Raw genomic sequence first — 24,044 nt, 5'->3', positions numbered from 1 at the left:
ACTGGGCAGCTTGCAGTCACTGATTCAGCTAGAAATTCTGCATCATATCAAGTGTGAGGCCATCTGTTTGAAGGCTGAAGCATATCCTTACTCCTTTCATAAAAGCCGATTACATCTCTGGATATTTTTGCCCCATAAATTAGCTTTTAAAAGCCCAGTTTGCTTGTGGTTATCTTCACTTATGACACTATTATATATGAAAGTGGATCAAGTATTTCATTTCTCATAATGTCAAAACACAAAAATTAAATTTAGATGCATATAAAAAGACTGTAATTAAAAAATAGTCAGCATCCCACTTTCTCAAAAAGTTCAATTTCCCCATCTCTGAATGACAGCATGGGTAGCAGGACAGCTTTTAGTTAGTGCATAGATCACACTTTACAAAATCAGCACATACATGTATGCATAAGGTTCCTTATCACTGCCTGACATATGGATGTATTTATACTAACTAATATGTGCTGCAATATAAAATACTGGCATGGAACAATATTGCTGTAACATGAGTGACTGATCCGTTCTGTCCTGATCATTTCATGCTTACATCATAGGTGAGCTGTAAACAGGGCCATAAAATAATTCCCTAAAAGAAAGACCTTGATCTAACCTGACTGAAACGTGTGTGAAAGGTAAACATGAAGAAGTGTTCAAATTTACAACGGTGTCACTATCAATACACGGTGTGTCTCTAGCACCTTGAGCGTCATTTGTGGAACAAACAATCATAATTCCTTTTAGTCTTACAGATTAGACAGTATCAGCACTACGAGACCGCTTACTACGCTAACAAGGTTAATAAGAATAAGGTTAATAAAGCTGAGAGATGCTTGAAATAGCTTGGCAGTGCCAGGAGTTGCACAATCATGTAAATGGAGGTTTGTAGACCTCTGTTCTGTTCTGAACATGTGCAGGCTGATTTATGGAAACCTCTCAATTAAGCGGATTACAGTGTCACACTTATAAAAGGGTGTCTAGAAGTATGTTTGTGCACACAGCATGCTCAAGATGCGTTTGATTTTACTCCGGGCCAGAAGAAATGCATCAGCAGTCTGTTCAAAGACTTTGACTCCCATGTGTCCCGCCAAGAATCTGCCAGATACAAAATATCAAAGCGATAAGGACCTGGAACAACAACTTGGCCCAGAATGGTCCAGTCACCCTCATAAATCATCACATATTCATAAGCACACTGTTAGTGATAAGCTATCGCCGAGAAATATCGGATGTCATCCTTAGCATCAGATCTTAAAATTTACATGAAACTTTATTTAGTTCTCACTCTTCTCTATATTTTGTTTAAAATGCACACACTCCACACGCCTCCACAGGTGTGGGAGGAGTTCAGTGAGTGAACCTCCTCCCACACCTGAGTTTTTGTTTCAGCTATAGGTGCCTGTGCGACGTTCTGGTTGGCCTTTATCTGTCAGCTGCCTCCAAGGTCCCACAGGCTAGCCAAGCCTGATAGGACTCCTTCAGCTTAATAGCTCCCTTCAGCTCTGATGTCTTGCATCTAGTTTGGAGATTACCACCACGAGAGGTACCAGCCACCTTACAATCCGTTCTTGATCTGTGTCCCTAGTCTCTTTTGGAATACTGTCCAAGTTCTCCCAGTCAGAAAGTTAAAGATTTGACAGGCTGGGCCTCTGCCAGGCATTCTCACCAAACCCTCCCTATACGTTTAGGTGTGGCAGAACATCAGACTAGCATTCTCACACACTACCTGATGGGTCTGTCTAGCACAAACCTATTTGCATCCTATTGCTGGAACGCCAAGACGATTCTACTACGACAGCAAAAGCAAGATGCAAGTCACCAGAGCTCTTTGTGTTACTCGTGCAGGAGGGAGAGAACTGTGACAAGCGCCGTTCCTTCCGCTCGAACCCCAGTCACTCTCGTCTGCTCCCTCGTAGCAATGCTCTTTATTGAGGTTACATGAATATGCATAAGTTCATTAACATATGACGTCTTACATAGGCATACATGTGAACAAAGAGTACATTGTCTGTGTGTACGTATAGGCATGCGTGTGTGTGTGTGTGTGTGTGGGGTCAAGATGTGACTCTGTGAAGACTCCCCACACCTGCTGGCACCAGGGAGTCCAGCAGTTCACTTAAACATAAGGCTGTTACACTCAAACAGATATAGAAGATATAGGTGTGTTTGCTATACCATATATCAGCAAGAGAAGATACAACTTCTCTCATGACCCTAGGAGGTGGGTGATCTATGCCAGAATACTCTGAAGAGGAGTGAATATACTCCCCTCTTCACGCTACACAGGGTTGTTACAGACCTAGGATGAGACATTCTTTCAATATGCAATCGATTATAAAACTCTAAGCATATATGAGTATATATTTCTAGGTATAAACAATCAACAAGACAATCAACAATATAAACCTAACACTACCTGAACCAACTCCCCACCAGGTGGTCATCGGCTCCTCTTCACCTGATTGTCGGGAACATATAGTCGCAGATCTGATGATACAATTACACAATCAATCATCAATCTGTGACCTAGGGCATCCTGGTGCCTCGTGCACTTATAGACATCCTTATATTCGAACATGGTTTTCCATATAGACAAACTGTGATTTGCACAGAACTTGACTCGGTTCAGATCAGGCAGGCTGTTCCTCCTAATCGTGCCCCTATAGGTCTTTCATCCACTGGCAAGCTGAGGGGACACGAATACTCACCCCTGCCTCCAACCTCATCAAGGGCAAGTCTAAAGGAGGAGACTGGTTCCAGAGCCCAAGTCATGTGTTGAGGTGAACACGACTATATCTAGCCGGTATCTCTCAGCCTCAGACACGAGCTCAGGCTCCTTCCCCGCCAGAGAGGTTACGTTTCATGTCCCCCTGGTCAGCATTAATAGAATTGCCAGGTCTCCGCCCTTGGCTGCTGCAAAACACACATTGCACCCAATTCCTACAGCACCTCCTGAAGGTGGTGGGCCTACAGGAGGGTGGTCCATGTCTTTTCTTCAGGCTGCATCCAGCTGGGTCCCATGGGCTAAGGCACAATCACCAGTTTGCCTTGGAGACCCTATCAGGGGGCAAGCACAAAAGCCCCCCAACAACACACCCCCTGGGATCATTGGAACACACAAACCCCTCCAACACAGTGAGCTGGCAATTCGACAATGGGCCTGAGCACCATTTAAAGCTCAATTAAACTCTAATTTGAACCTAGGCTGTAGTCTAATATCTTAAATTATTTTGTTAAGTTATTAAGTTTCTGATTTATGTGGGATTTTGCTAATGGTAATAAAGTGCATGTCTAAGTAATCTGTCGATCTGACTAGTTTAATTTATCAGACTGCCTTGCACAGCAGTATGACTTTTTTCTTTCTTTCTTTCCTTACATACCTACATACAAATGCAACTGAGCAAAGTGTGACACTTCACAGCACCACCCTTCCTTCCTTGTTTTAGCTTGCTAGTGTTAAAAACTACACACACTTGTACACATACCTTATGTAATATAAGCTTTCTGTCCAAATAGGGCCCTATTTGAATCAAGCGTTGTGTACAAGCACAGGGGGACTAAATAGCAGATATTGTGTACCAACTGCAGTAAGTGATCAAAGAGTGCTTAAATCTTTTAAGTGACAGCAAGATGATGTTTCCAAAATGTTTAGAACATGTTGTCTGTTTCTTGTTCTACCTTATCATGTCATGTGAAACAAACCTCCCCCTGCTTTCTGGTTGTGTGCACTGTGAACTGCGACAGCATTTTTGGCTGGAGAAGCAATGTTCCCTTATCCACTCGAAGTCTTTTTAGACTGCCCCAACTTTACCGGCCACACTTCCTCTTACCGAATCAAGCTGTCGCTTTTCAATCAAACCGACATGGTGACACATGCGGTCAGGAAACACAATTTCATGTCATAACAGTGCACAACTGTCTAGACATTAGAGATTTGCTCCAAGAAGTGTTTTCTTCTTCTCCTTCCATCAAAACAGCTCCAGTTCAAAGAAAACTCAAAATGTGACTGACAGCAGTGCTGATTGCACAGAGAAAGGGCGACCGCGGCCAAATAATATAGCAATATTGCAGTCCTGGAGCATTTTTTTTTTCATTTCAGCAGTCCTGCTCTCATCTGAAAAATATGTGCATAGATTTGTCGTCTTGAGTGACTTGAAACCCGTGTCTCTATGTCGAGTAAACACCCACAGAGCTCTGGTGGCAAGTCATTATACAGTTCTGCTTCTCAGACAAACAGCTATTACTGTTGTTTCAAACAGGCTCCTCTTCATACAGGAATGTGTGGGGACAGTGTGAAGATGCAGTTAAGAATCTGTTGCACAAGCAAGGGAGGTGCAAAAAAAAAGGGTTTAAAATAGTTCTAGGTGTTAGCTGCAGAGGGATCAGCGCTGCGAGCTTATTCGTGATGATGCTTCATTCAGTTTGGGTGAAGAAAAGCCTGTGATAGGTGCATATGGCAGATTCAGAGAACATTGCCCCTGGGTGGTTAGCAGATATGCAGATCTGAGACATCTCACAGACAATCAAAAAGGCTGGTGAGCTTTATCACTAATGGGGAAGTCAGCTTATGTCTTAATGCAGCCAGTGTCTATCAGTATTCATTATCAAACTTTGGCAGCAGATGATTTTAAGATGCGTCTCACTGGCTTTGGGGACATAACACACAGAAAGTTGTAGGCACATTAGACGCCGACATTCACATCAATCCAAAATTTATTCTGCAGAACTATAATGAGTGAAATCTGTGCCTGAATTTCTCAGTTCCATATACGGAAAGAAAAGCACAATTATGATATACAGTACCGTACAAAACTCTTCAACCACCCCTCATTTATTTATAATGGGAAATAGGTGCAGTGCAGTGATTCACTGAAACGTTTGCAACATAGCATATAGGACAAAAACAGAGTTTATACAATTCTAACAAGCTTGAAAGTCAGTACTTGCTATGATCACTATTATTCTTCAACACAGCCTGAACTCTCTTAGCTACGCTTTCTTGTCATGTCTTTAAGTACTCTTCAGAAATAATTCTTCAGGCTTCTTGAAGGATCATCATCTTCTTTGGATGTTTCTGCTTTTTGTTACGTTCACTGTTGAGATGATCCAACACTCCTTCAATAATAATAGGGTTCAGACTCTTGGAAAGACTAATCCGTGACACTATCCATGTATGTTTTTACTGCATTAGAAGCGTTTAGAGCAGGGGTCCCCAACTCCAGGCCTCGAGGGCCAGTGTCTTGCAGTTTTTAGATGTGTCTGTGATCCAACACAGCTAATTCAAATGGCTAAATTGCAGAGGCCTGGTAATGAACAAATCATGTGATTCAGGTGTGTAGACCCAGGATGAGATCTAAAACCTGCAGGACACCGGCCCTCGAGGCCTGGAGTTGGGGACCCCTGGTTTAGAGTCTCTGTGACCGAGTGTCCACCGTGTTTTACAGATTACAATAGACACTTTCTTCATAAGGAGGTGACTTTCATATACTGTTTGTCTGCTGTCAACTGTTTTTTTTGTGTTCTACACCTGCCACTTCTTCTCCTGTCCTCCAGTTGTCAAGCTACCCCTCAAAGTTTTTAAGCACATGGTGAGATATGCCAACTTTTTTTGCCTAGTTGTTATTTGTGTATTGCTTTGTTGGTGTAAAAATACTCTTTTATACCTGTCAAACTGTGTTATCACTGATATAGATTTTTATAGATTCAACTAAAGAAATGGGAGCAAATTGTGTTTTGTGACAGACTGCTCTCCATTAGGTACAATTTTTTTAAAACTACACCTTTGCTGAATTTCTTGTTATGTGTGGACAAAACACTGGTTCATCCCTTAAGTTAATCACCTTTTTTAAATGCTTGAATACTTCTTAAGTCAGGGTTAAGTGAACAAAAAAGGGGAAAAAACATTCTTTGGAAAAAGGTCAGGAACAAGGCCTGAATTCACAAGACTGAAAAACAGCCAGTGTCCAAAGAAAAACTCTGAAATAGTTTCAGAAAGCCTGGAGAACCACTGATCAAGACCACTTTAAAGAATTAGCAGAAACTCAGGCTCCCTGGAAGCCAAACACAAAAAAAGGGACGACCGGCTCAAGACTTTCGCACAGTACTGGATTTCATTCTATACTTTATTATTATACAGCAAGCACTGTCTGTGTTTTTTTGGGGGTTTTTTTTTGTTTTTTTATTTTTTAAATGCGCTAAAAACAAAACAAAACACGTGAATATAAAATTACTGTGATATTACGGCAACTCCTCATCTGGGAGACATGAAAGCTGACGTCGTTACGAGAAACCTCCGCGTGCCCCTTTTCCAAGAAACAAAAACGGATCATCTGATGTCACTAATACATGTCTCCAGGTTTCAGGTGGGTACGGCCAGCGTCGGTCTGGCTGAACCAAACCATATATCAAAAAGCTGAATTTCCCCATTGGCCCCCGTGCGTGTGCGAGGGCGCGCGCCTGCGTGCGTGCGCGCGCGCGTGCCAACCACGGAGAACTTATTATGTAAGATGTTCCCAGTCGCATCTTTGCCTGCAAGTGTGAGGCATGAGGTCGCTTTAAGAGACATCTCAGCTCCTACCAGTGGTCCTGACAGGACACCACCTACCTCCTCCTCGACCACAAACTCTCAGCTTTGTCTCACTTGATGCACAGCGGCGCGAAGAAGTCCTGGAAGAAATAAGACTCGGTAAGAAACGGTGGCTAATTAGTGTGCCATTTCCTCTTGCCTCTAACTCTTGCAGGTGGCGATGGGAGTGAGTAATTAAAATTCCCAGGAAGGTATTTATTTTTCATCATATGCTAAAAGAAAGCTCTAATGACCTTTTTCTAGGTGATGGCTCTCTGTAGGTTCGTGCGTTCTTGCGCATAGAGTTTTTAATAACCTGATCGCTCGCGCTGGGATTGTCGATTCCCGTCGCTTGTCGGTCTCCCCAGTCCAGTGGGATTTCCTTCCCTCGAAATATTAACCCCCCTGGTCAGACTGATCTCCAAAATGACATGCCTAAAGTCTAAGTGGAGCTTTATATTGGACATTTAACGGTTTGTGATGTGGAAATGATTGACGAGTCTCTTCCCCCCCGGACAGAAAAGCAGTTGGCACCTACCAACAGAGGTCTCCTTCACCTGTCCGGAGCTGGGAAAGTCCGCCCAAGTGCGAGCAGACGCACAGCTGCAGAGGGACAGTGGATCCAGGACAGAGCTACAAAGACCGAGGGTAGGGCGCGCGCACACAATCATACTATCATACTTTTCATTGATTTATGCGTTTCAGCCGCTGTAATAATTCATGTGCTGACTTTGTGTCTTGGCAAAGTTGTTTGGTTTGGTGACAGAGCAGGGATAACAACACTGGGTGGGGGGAATCTACATTTTGTATTCATCTCTATTTCGAGACAAATCCCCACGAGATATAATTTTTTATTTATTTTTTTTTCCCCTGCAGTGACTTCACACATTCCTCCCATTCAGACTATTAATGTTTCCCCACCCTGCAGGTTTCCTACTAGTGTGTAATCTGGAAATAATCGGTATAATTTACACATTAAGGATGAAATCTAATGTCAGCTTTTAGCAAAATTTCTCGTTACTTTTGCTTCTACTCCTCCGCCTGCAGACACCGCACAATGGGAAGCACTGCGTCGCTTCACAAGTCCAAATTCTGTCATAAATATTCTGCATCAAGGCTCTGAAGGATGGGTCTTGGCTACATGTCCGCCATATGCATTGAAACAGAGTCAGACTGAGTAAGTTTGGCACCCAGAAAAAGATTATGTACCACAAATTAATTCAAGTGATTTTAGCCTCCAAGTTCAAGTATATACCTGAGTTATTCTGGTTCTATCTGTGAGTACCACAGACGAAGCGACACATTCTAATAGGACATCAGGGCTCATTATAGAGACAGCCACGAGCAATTAATGTCCTACCTGTCAACATTTATCATTGTTAAGGAGTGCTCAATTAAAAATGATAAATACTTTCCATCCTTTGGTGATTTAATTCTGTCAGCATGTTTGCAAAACTATTTTCTAGGGAACTGAGCTGTGGGCAAACATCTCTGTTGATCAGGGCTCTTTTTACTGCTGTGCATACGCACTTACGATAATTATACACATGCGGACACACACACTACTCAGAAGTTCTTGGCCTTGGTGGAGTGGAATTGTATTTCTGCTGTTTTCCAGTGCAGCCGTTTCTCGGGAACTGTAAGGGCTGTGAGGCTTCTGTGAATGTCCAGTGACGATGAAAGCTGTTACGGACAGAATAAACTCCCATCACTTGATAAGAGTGATTGGGGGGGGATTGTTTCTGAAGGAGCAGTCATTATCACTGTTATTGTGATGGAAATTTGAAGCAGCATGCCATTACAGCGACGCCGCAAAAACCTAGATCTGTGCATTTTCTCTTGATGATATTCCATCAGTGCATTTATTCTCATTGCCTGCTTGCAAAGAAATTTATAATTTAAAAAAAAGTGGGGGTCTGTGTTCTGCTCGTGATATCTGCATAGCGAGATTAATTATCCCCTTCATCAGTTTCTGTTTTTGTTATATGGAAACTACCTCTGCTGCGTGCGAAGTTGAATCTCCAATACTGAACACACTTTTTTAAAAAGACACTTGTGGAATGGCATCCTGATGTGCTGCACATTCTAAAATCCTATCCTGCAGCATGACAATCAGTTCTAATGGGTAAAATGAGCTTTTTAGCGAGCGAAGGTCAATTTCCTGTCGTGCTGGTGTGTTTGTGGTTGCTACATTTAAATTTGAGCAATAAACCGAAGTCTTCATTTCTTAAAATTCCATTACTGTGAAAATAAAAAAAATAAAAAAAACTCCAATGATGGAAAATTTTGTTAAAGGTTGCACATTTCTTTTCCTGTTTTCTTTTTTCCAGGCCACAAAGGAAGACTGCTTTAAAGACTGGCTGAGCTTAAGGATTAGGGAAATCTCTTATTTAAAATTCAAATATCATTCATAAAATAATTACAGCAGGTGCTGCAAAACAATCTGGTTCGATTGGTCCTCTGTGTTCAAAGCAAGCCTGGGAAAACCATCGCCATGGAGCTGCAGCACAGCACCAATCACAACCAAGCCTCGTGGAAAGAGATACCGTGGAATTCGACCGAGGACTGCTTGCTGTCGGTGAGTGGAACCACGTTACTCATCATTGCTTACAGTACAGTCATGGCAGTGGGGCTCATTGGAAACTCGTGCCTGGTGTTTGTCATCGCACGGCACAAAGAGATGCACAACGTGACCAACATCTTCATTGTCAATCTGTCCTGCTCAGACATTCTCACGTGCATTATATGCCTGCCGGTCACTATTATCTACACACTGATGGACCACTGGATCTTAGGAGAGACCCTCTGCAAGCTCACACCTTTCATCCAGTGTATATCAGTCACTGTCTCCATCTTCTCCCTCGTTCTGATCGCCATGGAGCGCTACCAGCTTATCGTCCACCCAACAGGATGGAAACCCATGGTAGCCCACTCCTACCTGGCTGTGGCTGTCACCTGGATTGTGGCCTGCATAATCTCAGTGCCTTTGCTTTCCTACAACGTACTCATTTTGCCTTTTCAGAACTTCAGCACTCCACTCCCAATAAATGACAACTTTATTTGCATGGAGCAGTGGCCGTCAGTTAAGGAACGGCGAGCTTACTTCACCTCCCTGCTCGTCTTTCAGTACTTCCTCCCGCTTATCCTCATCATGGTCTGCTACCTGCACGTCTACCTTCGCCTGAGGAGGAGGAAGGACATGGTGGACCGCGGCAGGAACACCGCTCAGAAAAAGAACAAGGGCTCCACGAGGATCAACGCCATGTTAGTCGCCATAGTCGTGGCCTTTGCCCTCTCCTGGCTCCCGCTCAATGTCTTCAACACGGTGTTTGACTGGCACCACGAGCTCATCCCATCTTGCAGCCATGACATCATCTTCTCGCTGTGCCACCTCACTGCCATGATCTCCACCTGCGTCAACCCGATCATCTACGGTTTCCTCAACAGCAATTTCCAGAAACAGCTCAAGTCCACGCTGCTGCGCTGCCGCTGCTGGGCCGTGGTGGAGAGGTACGAGAGCGTGCCGCTCTCCACCGTCAGCACAGAGGTCACCAAGGGGTCGATTTTGAGCAATGGCTCTGTCAGCAACAATACGTAAATCCATACTTGGTGCAAAGGTTGGACAGGTTTACAGGATATTTACAGTACGTATAGTCTTTTCCCCCACGTGCTGTCGCATATAAAAAAGAGGAGATGCCTTTTTACTCTGTTACACCATGTTTTCTCTCTGCAATGATCTGCTTGGAAATCATGTTTAAATGCATATTAGCTGTCTGCCTTTAACACTTCCAAACCCAAGAGAGTGCTGGAAGGACAAAAAAGCAGGTGGGTTGTGGAGCAGCAAATGTTTTTTTTGTTTTTTAAAAAATTTTTTTTATCTGGTGTTAATAGTGATGACGAAAACATCGAGGGGTTGTGAACCGCAACGTGTAAATGATTATCAACAGAGTAGCTTAGAATACAACCAAAGGAGGGAACATTTGTGCGTTAGATGTAGCTCTAGGCGGAGGACTTACCGGCATCATTTTAATGCATTTCTTATTACCTAAACCCGCCACCGTCGTCACTTTAATGGTCTTTTGCAGAGAACCTTGGCAAAAGATGCATGCATTTCATGCTGTTTGACACATCCATACTCCCGTGTGTGTGTGTGTGTGTGTGTGTGTGTGTGTGTGTGTGTGTGTGTGTACACAGATGTTTAGGGGTGTAGGGGGTCATAAAATGTGCGACATGGCCACCATTTCTCAATCGCAATAAAACAAAATAGAAGTGGCAGTAAAGGACAAGAGCGGGCTCCTTCCGTTGTATATAAGATAAAGCACAGTTTTAGCGTGTGGTGTGCAATAAAAAGCACTGTGTAGCATAGCACTATAGAAAGTATCTCTAGGAAATGTGTTGTTGTAATATTTGGTTCATGTTTAGCTCTTGTACTGACTTTTTTTTTTTAAACTCTTTTCTTTGTTTCTGCCTTGCTTTACATGCTGGTTTGAAGCTGTCATCTTGCAGGTCAAGTTACCCAGGAAAGTAAATGCTACCCTTTGACCAGAAGGCTGGTCAGTTAGTGCTGGTTTGATATATATTTTTTGTGTTATATAGTGTACATGGGGGCGAACCCTCCAAACCCTTCAACTTCTAAATATTAAATATTTCAAACTCTTTGTTTCTTTCTGAGGTCAAATTCTGTGTGCTGCCTCTGTGTGCATTATTTAGAAGGGGGAAGTCTGAGATCACAACACATTTTAGATGCGCTCGTAGTGTTGAATAAATCAGTGTTGTGTTTGGTGCAATAGATGTTAAACAGCACGGGGAGGGGAGGAAAGTGTATGAGAGATCAATGGGAATTAGTGCTGAATATTCATATTCGGGGAATGCCTGCTAACGCTCATGCTTCGTCCTGTCTGAAAGGGAGATCAAAGACCAACTGCGAGAGATTTTTTTTTTTTTTTTTTTAAATATTTATTTTTATTTTTGCTGCCAGGTGCCTTGTAGCTTTTATGATATTTCAGAAGGTCGAGTGTAAGATGTTTTTCCACTTTACAAAGCCCCAAACCTGTTCACCTGCCATGCTGTTTTCCAAAAGGCAGCTTAGCCCTGAAGAGATCTCTCAGGTCCTTGTCAGCATAATTGACTGCATGCTTCTGCTGGCCTGTGCTGCCCTTTGCTGACTTCCAATCCCCTCTCCTTTCCCATATTTCATTCCTCTAGTCTGTTTCCTTTTAGAACACCAGCCGAGTGAAGCAGAAGTGTTCATTTCCCCCCCCTACCCTTTGCAATAAAGGACCCAAGATGCCAGAGGTAGTTGCAAACTCCAGTGGCACTTGACAACGAGTGGAACCTAAATTACCCCCCCCCTTTTTTTCTTTTTTTTTTTTTTTTAAAATTACATTGTTACCCATTGTAACCCAGTCTACAAGCACATTATTGCACTATGAAATGAAGCTCAGCTGGAGACAAATACTTAATGAGTTCACAGGGCCAGTCTCTCCTTGTCAGTCGAGCGGTTCCAGGAAGACTGGGATCTTGGCTCTGTGCATTTTAATTTAGAGAGATTCTCTCTTTTTTTTTTTTTTTTTTAATTAATTTTTTTTTTTTTTAAGGGAAAAAAAAAAAATCTCTCCAGATCACAGGAACAACGTGAACTAGTTGGCCAGAGATTTGCTCAAGCTGTTGTTTTGAGCATTTCAATTCTCCTCAGTCATATTCTTGCTTTCCTTTCAACAGTGAGAATGATGTATAATTCATCTTGCTTTACCTTGTGTCAATATTCATAGCAAGAGGATCAATATTACAGTGGAAACCTGAGGGGTTTGTGCTGCCTGTGCCAAAGGATTTGTGAAGCATTACAATATAGATGTGCTACAGAATGATTTTTCAGCTTGTACTCTTTGCTGCAATCTCATGAGGCAAAGTCAATGGCACCTCTGATCCTGGCTGAGAAAGAACTAATCTTTAGACTTTGTCAGATGAAAAGGTCAAAGGAAGACCAGCTGCTGATTTTCAAATCCCAGTCCGGGTGTTATGCAAATACCGACATCCGTTAGACATGTAGGTTGCTCATTTACAGGTCAAACACATAGATCGGCTAGGTCAATATTTTCTTGTTCCCTTATCATTCTGCTGAATTGCCCTAATGGTCCTCCTACCTTGTGTTCATCAGATCTTGCAGGGAAGCTTTATCTCTAGTGACGGTGTTCAGTTTCATCTGCTGATTAGCACAAACACCATGACAGCGAGAATACATGACCACCTCCAGATTACAATTCTGCGTGTCTCCAGTATTCAAATACATCTGGAAATGTTTTTTTCTTTGTAGACTGCAAGATATTTCTTGCCTTCATTTACTTATGTCTTCTGTACTATTCAAAATGACACACACCGTTGCTTCTTGCATAATGCAAGCAGACTTGACAGCTTGGAATAGCAACTCCCTGATTGGTGTCGGCCAGGTTGTACTCACGATTTTCTGTTGCGTGCATGAATAGATAGATAGGGTCTTGGCCTCTGCGTCCGGCCTTCCTTTTTCTTTGATTGAGAAAAAGACCACAGCCTCTTTTAGTTGCCTGGTTACAGCTTCCTCGGGGTATTCAATGGGTCTCCTTCAAGCTGACACGGAGCACCAAGCTATTAAAGTCACTTTATTAAACACTGACAGAGGAGCTGCACAAGGCGGAAGCAGTTCAGTGGACCCATGTCAGCCAAACAGTCCTACGTAAGACATGATTGCTGAGGATGCTTGATGACGCACAGCAACTTTCCTTTTGACTTGCATTGGCTTGTGATAGTTACATCACAGCAAGCAGTATTTATTTTTTTTTCTTTCTTAAAAGAGCATTTCCGGAAGTTGTAGCAGGGAAAGCACAGGCGTGTTTAGCTATATTCATATTGGCAGTATGTCATTTGCCTGTGTCAAGGCCAGTTAATATTGCATGGTTTATTGCAAGGACACCAGGAGGAAAGGCTTTATTAAAGGAACAGTTTCATATTTTGGCAAAGACACAAGAGTCAGATTGGAAATTTCATTGCAATTCTCACGCCTGAAAAGCAAATATGAGATGGAGCCAGGAGCCGAAGACACTTTAAAATCTGATCTAGATCACCAGAGACAAAACCTTTTTGTTTCTGCTTCACGGTCAGATCACATATTAGCCATGGGTTTGGTTTTGTTTCTGCTATTTTAAATCCCTTTATTATTATTATTTTTCCAAGAATGGATGATATTGAAGAGTTAATGTGCATTCACAGACCATTCAGCTGGGGGAACAGTGCACCCTGGAGTAGCGCACTCCCAGCAGACAATATATAAGACCACCTGCAGAAGCTGTTTATAGCTTAAAGACTAGAACATTTAGGTCCTGTTCAAGATTGCCTGAAGTATAAAAATTACCTTTGCACAGAGTCAAGTCTTTTCCAGCCTTTATATAAAAATATAGCAGATAAAACGGAGTTAGTTTCTTTTCTAACTCTTTTCAACATTTTTTTTAAAAAAGAAAGCTTACTTCACTGTAATTTCTTCGCATTACACTTTCTCTTTAGTTTCACACATAAAATTGGTCTCCAGATTCAAAGCCTACAGAGTCTGCCAGCTCCATGACTTTAAGGCCCCTGTTCTCTCTTATTAGTTCATCTATTCTCAGACTGGTCTCAGTGAGACTAATTACAAGTAACCTGGTGGACCTCACAGCTGGTGGGGGGTCCATGCTCAGCAGCAAGGAGCTCATTTCCTTGTACAGTGTGATTTAAAATCTGCTGCTGATGTTCCTCTTGAGGGAAGCAACAAGAATAATAATAACAGAAGTTTCTTATAGTCTGTAATGTTTGACATTTCAAATGGAGGGTGGTTACTGTACACGAGGGCATTGATCTCTGGTCGATATTTCATGTCCTGCTCCGCTGTTGCGTTTCATAGATAATTTAGCCCTTATCAAAGCTCTTTAAATAAAGGACAATACTTGACCCGTGTGGTGTGGACTGTATGCTCAACCAAAGTAGCTGCAATCTCATCAGTAACTACGGAGACGATTTTCTGTCGTGTGTGTGTGTGCCCCAGTAACACCAGAGTGACAGACAGATTGAACTACTGTGAGAAAACAAAAAACACTTTCCATTGAAGATAAGAGTGCGGCAGCCCCACTTGCTCTTCAGCAGGATATTACAGGCTGCTGTATGGATGTCAAATCGTCGTGATGAATAAACTTCGATTTCTTCTGCAGTTTGTTTAAAATTCGAAGCACACTTTGGCCCGGCTGAATAATTGTGCTTATCAAACCATAAATAAGCACTTTTATAATCCAGAGGAGATTGCGGAGTGCACATGAAATGGACCGAGAGCAATGAGCTGTTGCGATATAATAAATTGGCTCCGGGCACATGTCCTGTTGGAAAGCAAACACAGTAATGTACAGTAAATGTCATTAAATGGTGCTCTTGACGGGATCCGGTGCAGTAGGGAGGGGGCGGCAGTGGCAGTCCTAGCCTGTTTGGCGCCCCGGGCATACACTCCCTCTGCCCCCCCCCCCCCCCCCCCCACACACACACACACATAAAACATATTAAGGATTATACATTAACATAAAACTGTTGTCGGAACCATACTGAATTTCGCCAGAGAAACACACACAATACACACATAATGTATTGTTTGGAGTTTAGTCTGTTACTGTTACTATTTTTACCATTTCTTTTTGGAGCAACTGTAATCCACATTATTTCCTTAGGGGCCGATGGCGCGATATGGCAGCCTCGCTTCTGTCAGTCTGCCCCAGGGCAGCTGTGGCTACAACCGTAGCTTGCCTCCACCAGTGTGTGAATGCGAGAGTGAATGAATAGTGGCATTGTAAAGCACTTTGAGTGCCTTGAAAAGCGCTATATAAATCCAATCCATATTATTATTATTATTATTATTATTCATTATTAATAAAGTATTCTGATTCTGATCCTGATTGTTTCAGGATGACCTGCCATTATCCAATGACACATCTGCTTACCTGTATCTTTTGCTCGTTTCTCCTCCTCTTCTTTTCTACCTGATGGCTTTGAACTTTTCTTGTCCATCTTACATTGGTTTTAATTTTGCACTCCAGTATGAACACAAATCCCCCAACTCGAGGATCGCCACAACATAACCTAATAGACCTACACCTTAGTTCACAGATTCACTTTGTCTAAGGTTTATTTCTGAGATTTCACACAACCCAGGACTCAAATCATGAATACATGATGGGTTTGGATTTACAACATTATGAATGAAATGTGCTCTATTTGGAAGCAGCCGGGCCCCCTCCCCTTTTTGACGGGTTGTGTGTGAGACTTTAAATCATCAAACTGTAAATTATAAATTTTCAATTGTTATTGATCCCTTTACCTCGAGTCCTAAAGTGTATATTTATTTTCTTACTCTTCTTATATTTATTGTTTGTTTACTTGCACTGCTGTAACTGGAGCCTCGTCGTCTCGTCTCTCTATATACTGGACTGTATGTAGCGGAGATGACAATAAAGTTTACTTTGACTTCAGCAGCGAGCAGGCATACCGAGGGCTCTCGCGCTCACTTTTCGCGTATAGAATTTCGAAAAAACATCGGCGCAAATTACAAGTCTGTATCATAATGTCTGGTATTTTCGTGTTTGTTGTTTTGTTTTTATTATGTTTTATTTTGCGAGTTGGTTATTGACTATGTGCACGTTAGCATATGCTACTTCCGGTGCGGAAACTCCTGTGGGGAGCTTTGTTTCCGGTGTCCTCTTCGCGCCCTGTTTATTGTCCAAAACAAGTTAAGCAAATAAATAAATAAAGCGGCGATTTACATTTCTATAGATGTCTCGGGCATTTACCCAATATATCTGTAAATGATGTTCATCGACTTGTCGATATTTTTCCCCCACGCCTCAGGGGAAAAGAGAAAATGGATTCAAATGTTATATTTCTCAGCTGTCCCTCGTTTATCGCGGGTGTTATGTTCTAAAAATAACCAGTGATAGGTGAAATCAAGTAGCCAATTTTATTTTTTGACGGTGCAAAACGTTTCGTGTACATCGTGGACATACAGCACTGCACTTCAGAGTCACACTGCTAGCGATAGATGCAGCGATTCTGTACTGTACAGGAGAGCAGTGTTGCCAACTCCTCAGTAAGGAAAATCGCTATTGGTTGTCCTAAAAGTCGCTAGAAGTCGCTAAATGACGTCATCACCTAATTTGCATAATTGGTCATGCTAATGTAATTGTAACCTACGCTGCTGGAGAGAGAAATAACATCGTGGACGAGACATAAAGTGAGCAAAAAACGTCCTAAATGCAGTTAGAATTTATTTAGAACTACAAATTAAATTTCTTTTAGCAATTATTGTTTTTTGTAATGTCTTTCACGTCTTTTTTTAGCGACTTTTTATAGAAAAAAAGTCGCTAGGGGGTATGAAAACTCGCTAAATATAGCGACAAAGTCGCTAAGTTGGCAACACTGCAGGAGAGACGGAGGAGATCGTCTGCAGCAATCAGGACGCAGGACGTAAAAAAGCATGCAAACTTGCACTAAAAAATCTGCGAAACAGCGAGGTGAAAGGTGAACCGCGTTATAGCGAGGGACCGCTGTAATTTTGAAGGTAAGTCACAACATACCCTTCGTAAATACTAATGTATAGAAACCGTTACCAGCAATCATTAATTTTTTGTGTGGCTTTTTTTCACGGTTTGTTAACATGCTGTGTAGGTGTGTACTTGACTAGCTGATATCGACATAACGGGGAAAACATCTGGTTTGACTATTGTTCACCTGTAGTTTGAATGCTGAACATTTGCCTGCTTAAATCATAAGACCAGTCACTATACAGAGATGTGCTTCTGAATGTGGACGATGTGTCTTCTGCTGCAGTGATGCAGTTCTGCTTGTGTTTAGTGATGTAAACAACTGATCGATCTAAACTCTTTAAACGTCAAAATTGATCATTAGATTTTTATGACACAACAGTGGTGAGTGTTCCCACCTTCTCCTCTTTGTAACTTAACGCGATCGTTCCGTTTTCGAGTTTTGGACATCAATTTTGGAGTATATCTTCGCAGTAGCGATTGACCGCAAAGTAAAGCTACCGGAAATGTACAACCCCACATCCGGTCTCAAACCAGGAAGTTAGCATTTTCTCGTGCACAGGGTCAATTAGATGCTGCTCCAGCCAGCCAGAGAATCCCCCGCCGCCCCGCCCTCTCCTCCCTGTGCCGCAAGCAGCAGGCGCACCTCGCAAACGGAGGGCGTCCTTACTCCCAGCAAATGAGCGATAGAAAACCGATCGGTGCCTATGACATTCCCAATATGCGCTGGCTGATGTCGGGGCAGCATGAGTACGAGCAATTTTTTATTTATTTATTTTTTTGCCGATGCCTGTTATGCCGCCCCCCACCACGATGCCGCCCCGGGCAACCGCCCGTGTCGCCCGTATCAAAAACCGCTACTGGGGGGCGGAGTACAAGTCCACGCAGTAGATAAAACCTCAGAGGTACTCGGAGAGAGCATGCAGAATTTACAAAGTTGCAGCTCAATTTGTGAACATGATATCACACCGACACCAAAACATGGAAAGATGGACTGTCATGTTGTTGTCTAGTGACCCCTGGTGGCTAGAGACGCTGCATCAGGCTGGTGTGTGCTGCTGGAGCCAAAAACAATTATTTAAAAAAAACAAATATATATATATATATATATATATATATATATATATATATATATATATATATATATATATATATATATAATTTTTTATTTTTATATTTTTAACCACAAAACTACATTAGTACACACGCCCTTATTTTTATTCGACCAACACACACACGCACACACATACTCCTGCTGGATGGTTTTAGTTGTGGGGTGGAAAGAAATGTGTACAGGAGGACCAACTTTTGTTTTAATGCTTACAAAACCTACATGCAAAAGCTGCGTGGGAACAAACTGTGTTACCACACCCTGCGATGCATTACTAGGACAAAAAAAAGACAAGTAACAGCGGAAGACAGACTGGTCTGGCTGGGCTCCTCCCAAAGAGAAATAAAGGTAGGCACACAAATAATGGCAGACCAGCACAGTCCTCAGACTCAAACCCCAGTCAAGCTTGTTTGGGATGAAGCAGACGGATGGGAGCAGCAGTACTGACTGACTGAACTGAAAGGTTGAAAAAAATGAAGAGGAAACAGAAGATGTGAGAGGGAGAATTTAAAGCTGAATAGAAAGACAAATGTATAAGGGTATGAAGAAGTAGCGTGAAGGAAAGGATGGTGAACTGAAGGGATGAGGGAGCAAAAAGACCGCTTTAAAAAAAAGAGAGAGAGAGATCCAGGTGGAGGACACAAATGGCAGGTAGGTTCAAAGGGTAGGAAGATGACAAAGGTAGTGGTGAGGAAAATAAAGGATTATGAAGATGAAGGAAAAGGGAATGATGAAGAAGGATTGGAAGTTTCTTCCCAAGCATGACCAATAAGGTGTAATTTATACTTACATTTGCATATGTCTTTCTGAGGTAGAGAGATGTAAAGGTCAATGAGTGTAATAGAAAGAGAACAGAAAGTGTGGAAATTTTAATATTAATAAGGAAAAATATGGATAAAAGGGTTGAGAAAGACAGGCCGCTCAGCGAGAAGCACAAAGATGACATCAGTAGAAAGAAAAAGAAGATGGGTAGTAACAGGAGAAACAAAAGGAAACTGGATAAAATGGAAGAAGGGTGAATGTGGAAGGAAAAGAACGGGGAACAGACAGAGTAGTCTAATCCACAGAGTAGACGATTAGTAAAACTGATCAGAGAGAAAGCAACTAGTTGGAGGGGTACACTCCTCCTCCTGAATAAAGATGAAAGAAAATTAAAGACAAAGTGAGAGAGAGTGTGGACAAGAGATATTGGAAGATTTTTTTTTTTTTTTAAAGCCAGTAGAAGAGAAAGACTGACAATAGAGAGGTCGAGTTAAAAAAAAAAAAAAAACAGAAACGAGCGAAGTGACAGGCTACAGAAAAATGGATGAAGATCTGTTAAATGGCTTGGTGAAAGATTAAAAAAAACAAGGCTGAGTGAAAAAGTAAGACAATCAAGATAGAAAGATAAAAAAAAACACAGAACAGAAGGTGTAGAAGTGAAAACAGGAAGAAAGAAGAGTGCAGAGGGTCCAAAATAAGGATGTAGGAGACAGGAGAGACAGAAGAGGGTGTGACACAGAGACAGAAGAAGCTGGAGAAGTGTATTAGAAATACAGAAGGTGTGAGGTGAAGCTGGAAGAAGATGAAGAGGACACGATGATGGCAGAGCGATGGAGATTAGGAATGAATTGTATAAGCAGAGCAGTGGGGAAGATGAACAAAAGACAGAGAGGATGATTAAATGATGGAACAGAAGCACAGAGAGGAAAAAGTACAGACTGTGACTGAAAGGGAGATGAGGATGGGCTGATGGTTTTAGGATAGGAAGTGGGGGTGCAGGATGAAGGAAAAGGTAGATAAAGAAGGTGAAGACTCAAGGGAAGATGAAAGAGGGGAAGGAAGATTGCTGAAGGAGCACACTGGAGAGCAGTGGAAGTGTAAAGGAAACGGAGAGCAAGGCAGGGTTCAGAGGAAGAGGGGTGCCAGAGGCCATGACAACTTGATACAGGATAAGACGATGTAAAAGAAAAATGTCAAACAAAAATTGACAGCTGGATGGAAGAGAAAGAAAAGCCAAGGGGGTGGGGGATAGAGGGGGCTGGAAATATAAGAGGAGTTGCATAGATAAGAAGGAAAGTTAGAAATTTTAATGAAGGGAGATGCAAAAAGAGAACAATATGGCTGAGAAAGTTAGAGGAAAGGCAGATAGGGAGATAAAAGATACATCATGTGATCGCCTGTGCCAGAAAAGGAGCAATGTTGAGAGAGGGGAGCTGGAAAGCAGGAGCCAAAGAAGACAGCCAGAGAGAAAGGCTGGATGGGACGAAGGCGGGAGATACTGGAAAGAAAAGAGACTCTTTCCTGCTTTCCAGTTGGAGTGCAGTCACAGCATCTACTGCTATACACGTCTACTAAGTCAAAAAAGGTAAAGAGGATTTTAAATAAAGAAATATTATACATATGAAAATATTTTTTCATATTATAGTGCCATAAACACAAAGCCAGTAAAGCAGTTTTTCAATATATATATATATATATATAGTATTATATATATATATATATATATATATATATAGATAGATAGTATAGATAGATTTGAACAGAAGAACTGGTAACATTTTATGTTCCAAGAGTCAGGTGTAAGGTGTACAGTAATTAAATGGATTTTCAGTGTATTTTATTTGAAATTATTATTAAATTATTATTATATTTAGATTTAAATAACTTCAAGGTCCACTGAGCACCAAAAAAGTATCGCGTATTTATGATATTAGAAGCAGAAATATTGTTTTTAAGCAGAATTAGCAAAAAATACATTAAAAAATACATAAAATTACTATTTTCTAAAACTATAGTGTTTCTGAAGAAGAATTGTATTGTGTCATTTTTAGTTGCCCATTTGTAAACAATCTTCCAAATCCCTACGCGACAATACTTACTGTACATAATACCTATTAATATCCCAAATTTAGGCATATTGCTGTCATTGAAACTGTGGCTGTAAATTTTCTCCTTAGCCAAACTTGACCTAAAAGAGAAATTTTCCATTTGACATCAAATACAAAGGGCTTTTTTTTTCCTGGTACTGTTTGCTTGGATTTGGGTCATAAGATGAAAATAAATAAATAAATCGAGGTGCTGTTGCATCAAACATTACAAGCAAACTTAGCAGAAAACAAATTCAGTGAGTTGAAAGCTTTTATTTATATTTTAGATAATAAAACAAGAGCAACATTCACAAAAAAATGTTTTATGCTTATATAAAAAATGAAATGTAAAATCAAAGAAATCTTTCATTTCTTGAATGTTCCGGTGTCTGTTTTTCCCTTTCGCCACACTCGCCTGAAGGAAAGGAGGAAAATTCATTTTTTAAAAAAGAAGACAAAAAAATGAGGTCAGGTGTTTGCCTGCCTTTTGACAGCAATGACAGATGCATCAGTGAATCTAAACACTGAATTATTCAGGAGAAAAACTTACAAGAAGTCCTTTCACTCTGTACATTTTGGCAAAGGTGATTCCTCTGCACAACCGAAAACACTGCAAGGTGCTTCGACGCGTGGGAACTCTTCAACCATCTTTGTTGAGGAAAAATGAAGAAACATTGCAGTGAAAAGCAACAGCTGCTAATGTACAGATAAAGAGTTGCTGTTAGACTAATGCTTACATTGCCCAGTGTGTCTGAGAAGTTGTCCAGATCCCTCTTCCCTCCTGGGCTCAGTCCGTATGACCAGTGCTGACAGCAGCCCTGTGGAAACACCGTCCCTGCGAGCAGCAGCCACAGTGCCAAGATTTTTGCAGCCATTCTGAGGATAAAGCTTCACATTTTGCACGTAAGCATGTTAATGATAGAATTTTTCCCCCATTTAACTCCAGATATTGTTTCAGTCCTTATCACATTTCAGATAAGATCTTACCTTCTGTGCATTAGACGAGAACTTCTGATCTCTTCTGCTGTCCTTTGTGAAGTCTGCTGCACACAATTTTCCAAGATTTATATAACTGTGCTTTGTTTCCTCCAACACTTCACTACAGGGGGTCACAAAGTGGGATTAAGCAACACTTGGCAACTCTGGCAACCCACAGAGTTGTTTGAACAATTGCACCTGATGTGTGATTTTTGCAGTTTCTGATCATTTTATGATGTACTTTGAACTGACTTCACAAGATACAGTGGGGCAAAAAAGTATTTAGTCAGCCACCGATTGTGCAAGTTCCCCCACTTAAAATGATGGACAGAGGTCAGTAATTTGCACCAGAGGGTACACTTCAACTGTTAGAGACAGAATGTGAAAAAAAAAAATCCATGAATTCACATGGTAGGATTTGTAAAGAATTCATTCGTAAATCAGGGTGGAAAATAAGTATTTGGTCACCTCAAACAAGGAAAATCCCTGGCTCTCACAGACCCTGTAACGTCTTCTGTAAGAAGCTTTTCTGTCACCCACACTCGTTACCTGTATGAATGGCACCTGTTTGACCTCATCATCTGTATAAAAGACACCTGTCCACAGGCCTCAACCAGTCAGACTCCAAACCTCCGCCATGGTCAAGACCAAGAGCTTTCGAAGGACACCAGGAAAAGAATTGTAGACCTGCACCAGACTGGGAAGAGTGAATCTACAATAGGAAGCAGCTTGGTGTGAAAAAAATCAACTGTGGGAGCAATCATCAGAAAATGGAAGACATACAAGACCACTGATAATCTCCCTCGATCTGGGGCTCCACGCAAGATCTCATCCCGTGGGGTCAAAATGATCATGAGAACGGTGAGCAAAGATCCCAGAACCACACGGGGGGGACCTGGTGATGACCTGCAGAGAGCTGGGACCAAAGTAACAAAGGTCACCATCAGTAACACACTACAACGGCAGGGAATCAAATCCCGCAGTGCCAGACGTGTTCCGCTGCTGAAGCCAGTGCATGTCCAGGCCCGTCTGAAGTTTGCCAGAGAGCACATGGATGATACAGCAGAGGATTGGGAGAATGTCATGTGTCAGATGAAACCAAAGTAGAACTTTTTGGTATAAACTCAACTCGTCGTGTTTGGAGGAAGAAGAATACTGAGTTGCATCCCAAGAACACCATACCTACTGTGAAGCATGGGGGTGGAAACATCATGCTATGGGGCTGTTTTTCTGCCAAGGGGACTAGGATGACTGATCCGTGTTTAAGGACAGAATGAATGGGGCCAAGTATCGTAAGATTTTGAGCCAAAACCTCCTTCCATCAGTGAGAACTTTGAAGATGAAACGAGGCTGGGTCTTCCAACATGACAATGATCCAAAACACACCGCCCGGGCAACAAAGGAAGTGGCTCCGTAGAAGCATTTGAAAGTCCTGGAGTGGCCTAGCCAGTCTCCAGACCTCAACCCCATAGAAAATCTGTGGCGGGAGTTGAAAGTCCGTGTTGCTCGGCGACAGCCCCAAAACATCACTGCTCTTGAGAAGATCTTGCATGGAGGAATGGGCCAAAATACCAGCTACTGTGTGTGCAAACCTGGTAAAGACCTATAGTAAACGTTTGACCTCTGTTATTGCCAACAAAGGTTATGTTACAAAGTATTGAGTTGTATTTTTGTTATTGACCAAATACTTATTTTCCACCCTGATTTACGAATAAATTCTTTACAAATCCTACCATGTGAATTCATGGATTTTTTTTTTTTTCTTTCACATTCTGTCTCTCACAGTTGAAGTGTACCTCTGGTGCAAATTACTGACCTCTGTCATCATTTTAAGTGGGGGAACTTGCACAATCGGTGGCTGACTAAATACTTTTTTGCCCCACTGTATATGACAGTTATTCCAGAACTGCTTTGGTATATTTTTCACCTCATGTGTACCCTGATGTACACAAACATCTGTTTTA

The 24,044-nt window shown here is 41.8% G+C and overlaps 2 protein-coding genes across 8 annotated transcripts; one reads left to right on the top strand and one right to left on the bottom strand.

Annotated features, from left to right (window-relative positions):
* The first annotated feature begins 5,396 nt into the window (after positions 1–5,396).
* On the top strand, positions 5,397–10,992 carry npy8br (neuropeptide Y receptor Y8b). Of its 7 annotated transcripts, none has more exons than XM_085180976.1 (4): positions 5,397–5,470; positions 5,551–5,585; positions 7,082–7,210; positions 8,893–10,992. In XM_085180976.1, exon 4 carries the CDS (start codon positions 9,057–9,059, stop codon positions 10,158–10,160), a length of 1,104 nt encoding a protein of 367 aa, XP_085037102.1. In that variant the 5' UTR covers positions 5,397–5,470; positions 5,551–5,585; positions 7,082–7,210; positions 8,893–9,056; the 3' UTR covers positions 10,161–10,992. The 7 variants fall into 7 exon arrangements, 4 of the variants coding, with proteins under 4 accessions (XP_085037102.1, XP_085037101.1, XP_085037104.1 ...); XR_014877321.1 differs by having other exon boundaries at positions 5,464–5,585; positions 8,893–10,712; positions 10,757–10,992; XR_014877320.1 differs by having other exon boundaries at positions 5,464–5,585; positions 8,893–10,720; positions 10,757–10,992.
* A 10,066-nt stretch (positions 10,993–21,058) lies between these two features.
* On the bottom strand, positions 21,059–22,319 carry LOC146507155 (progonadoliberin-1-like). The gene is given in 7 exon segments (XM_085178975.1): positions 21,059–21,482; positions 21,484–21,504; positions 21,506–21,517; positions 21,653–21,684; positions 21,687–21,750; positions 21,840–21,990; positions 22,090–22,319. Coding segments are annotated over 7 exon segments (318 nt in total). The 5' UTR covers positions 22,101–22,319; the 3' UTR covers positions 21,059–21,455.
* Positions 22,320–24,044: the final 1,725 nt, after the last annotated feature.

Source organism: Neolamprologus multifasciatus, chromosome 12 (genome assembly GCF_963576455.1).
Source record: "Neolamprologus multifasciatus chromosome 12, fNeoMul1.2, whole genome shotgun sequence".
NCBI classification, from domain to species: Eukaryota; Metazoa; Chordata; class Actinopteri; order Cichliformes; family Cichlidae; genus Neolamprologus; species Neolamprologus multifasciatus.
Note: the sequence above shows the minus strand (reverse complement) of the source record. Positions and strands in the feature narration are given on the sequence as shown.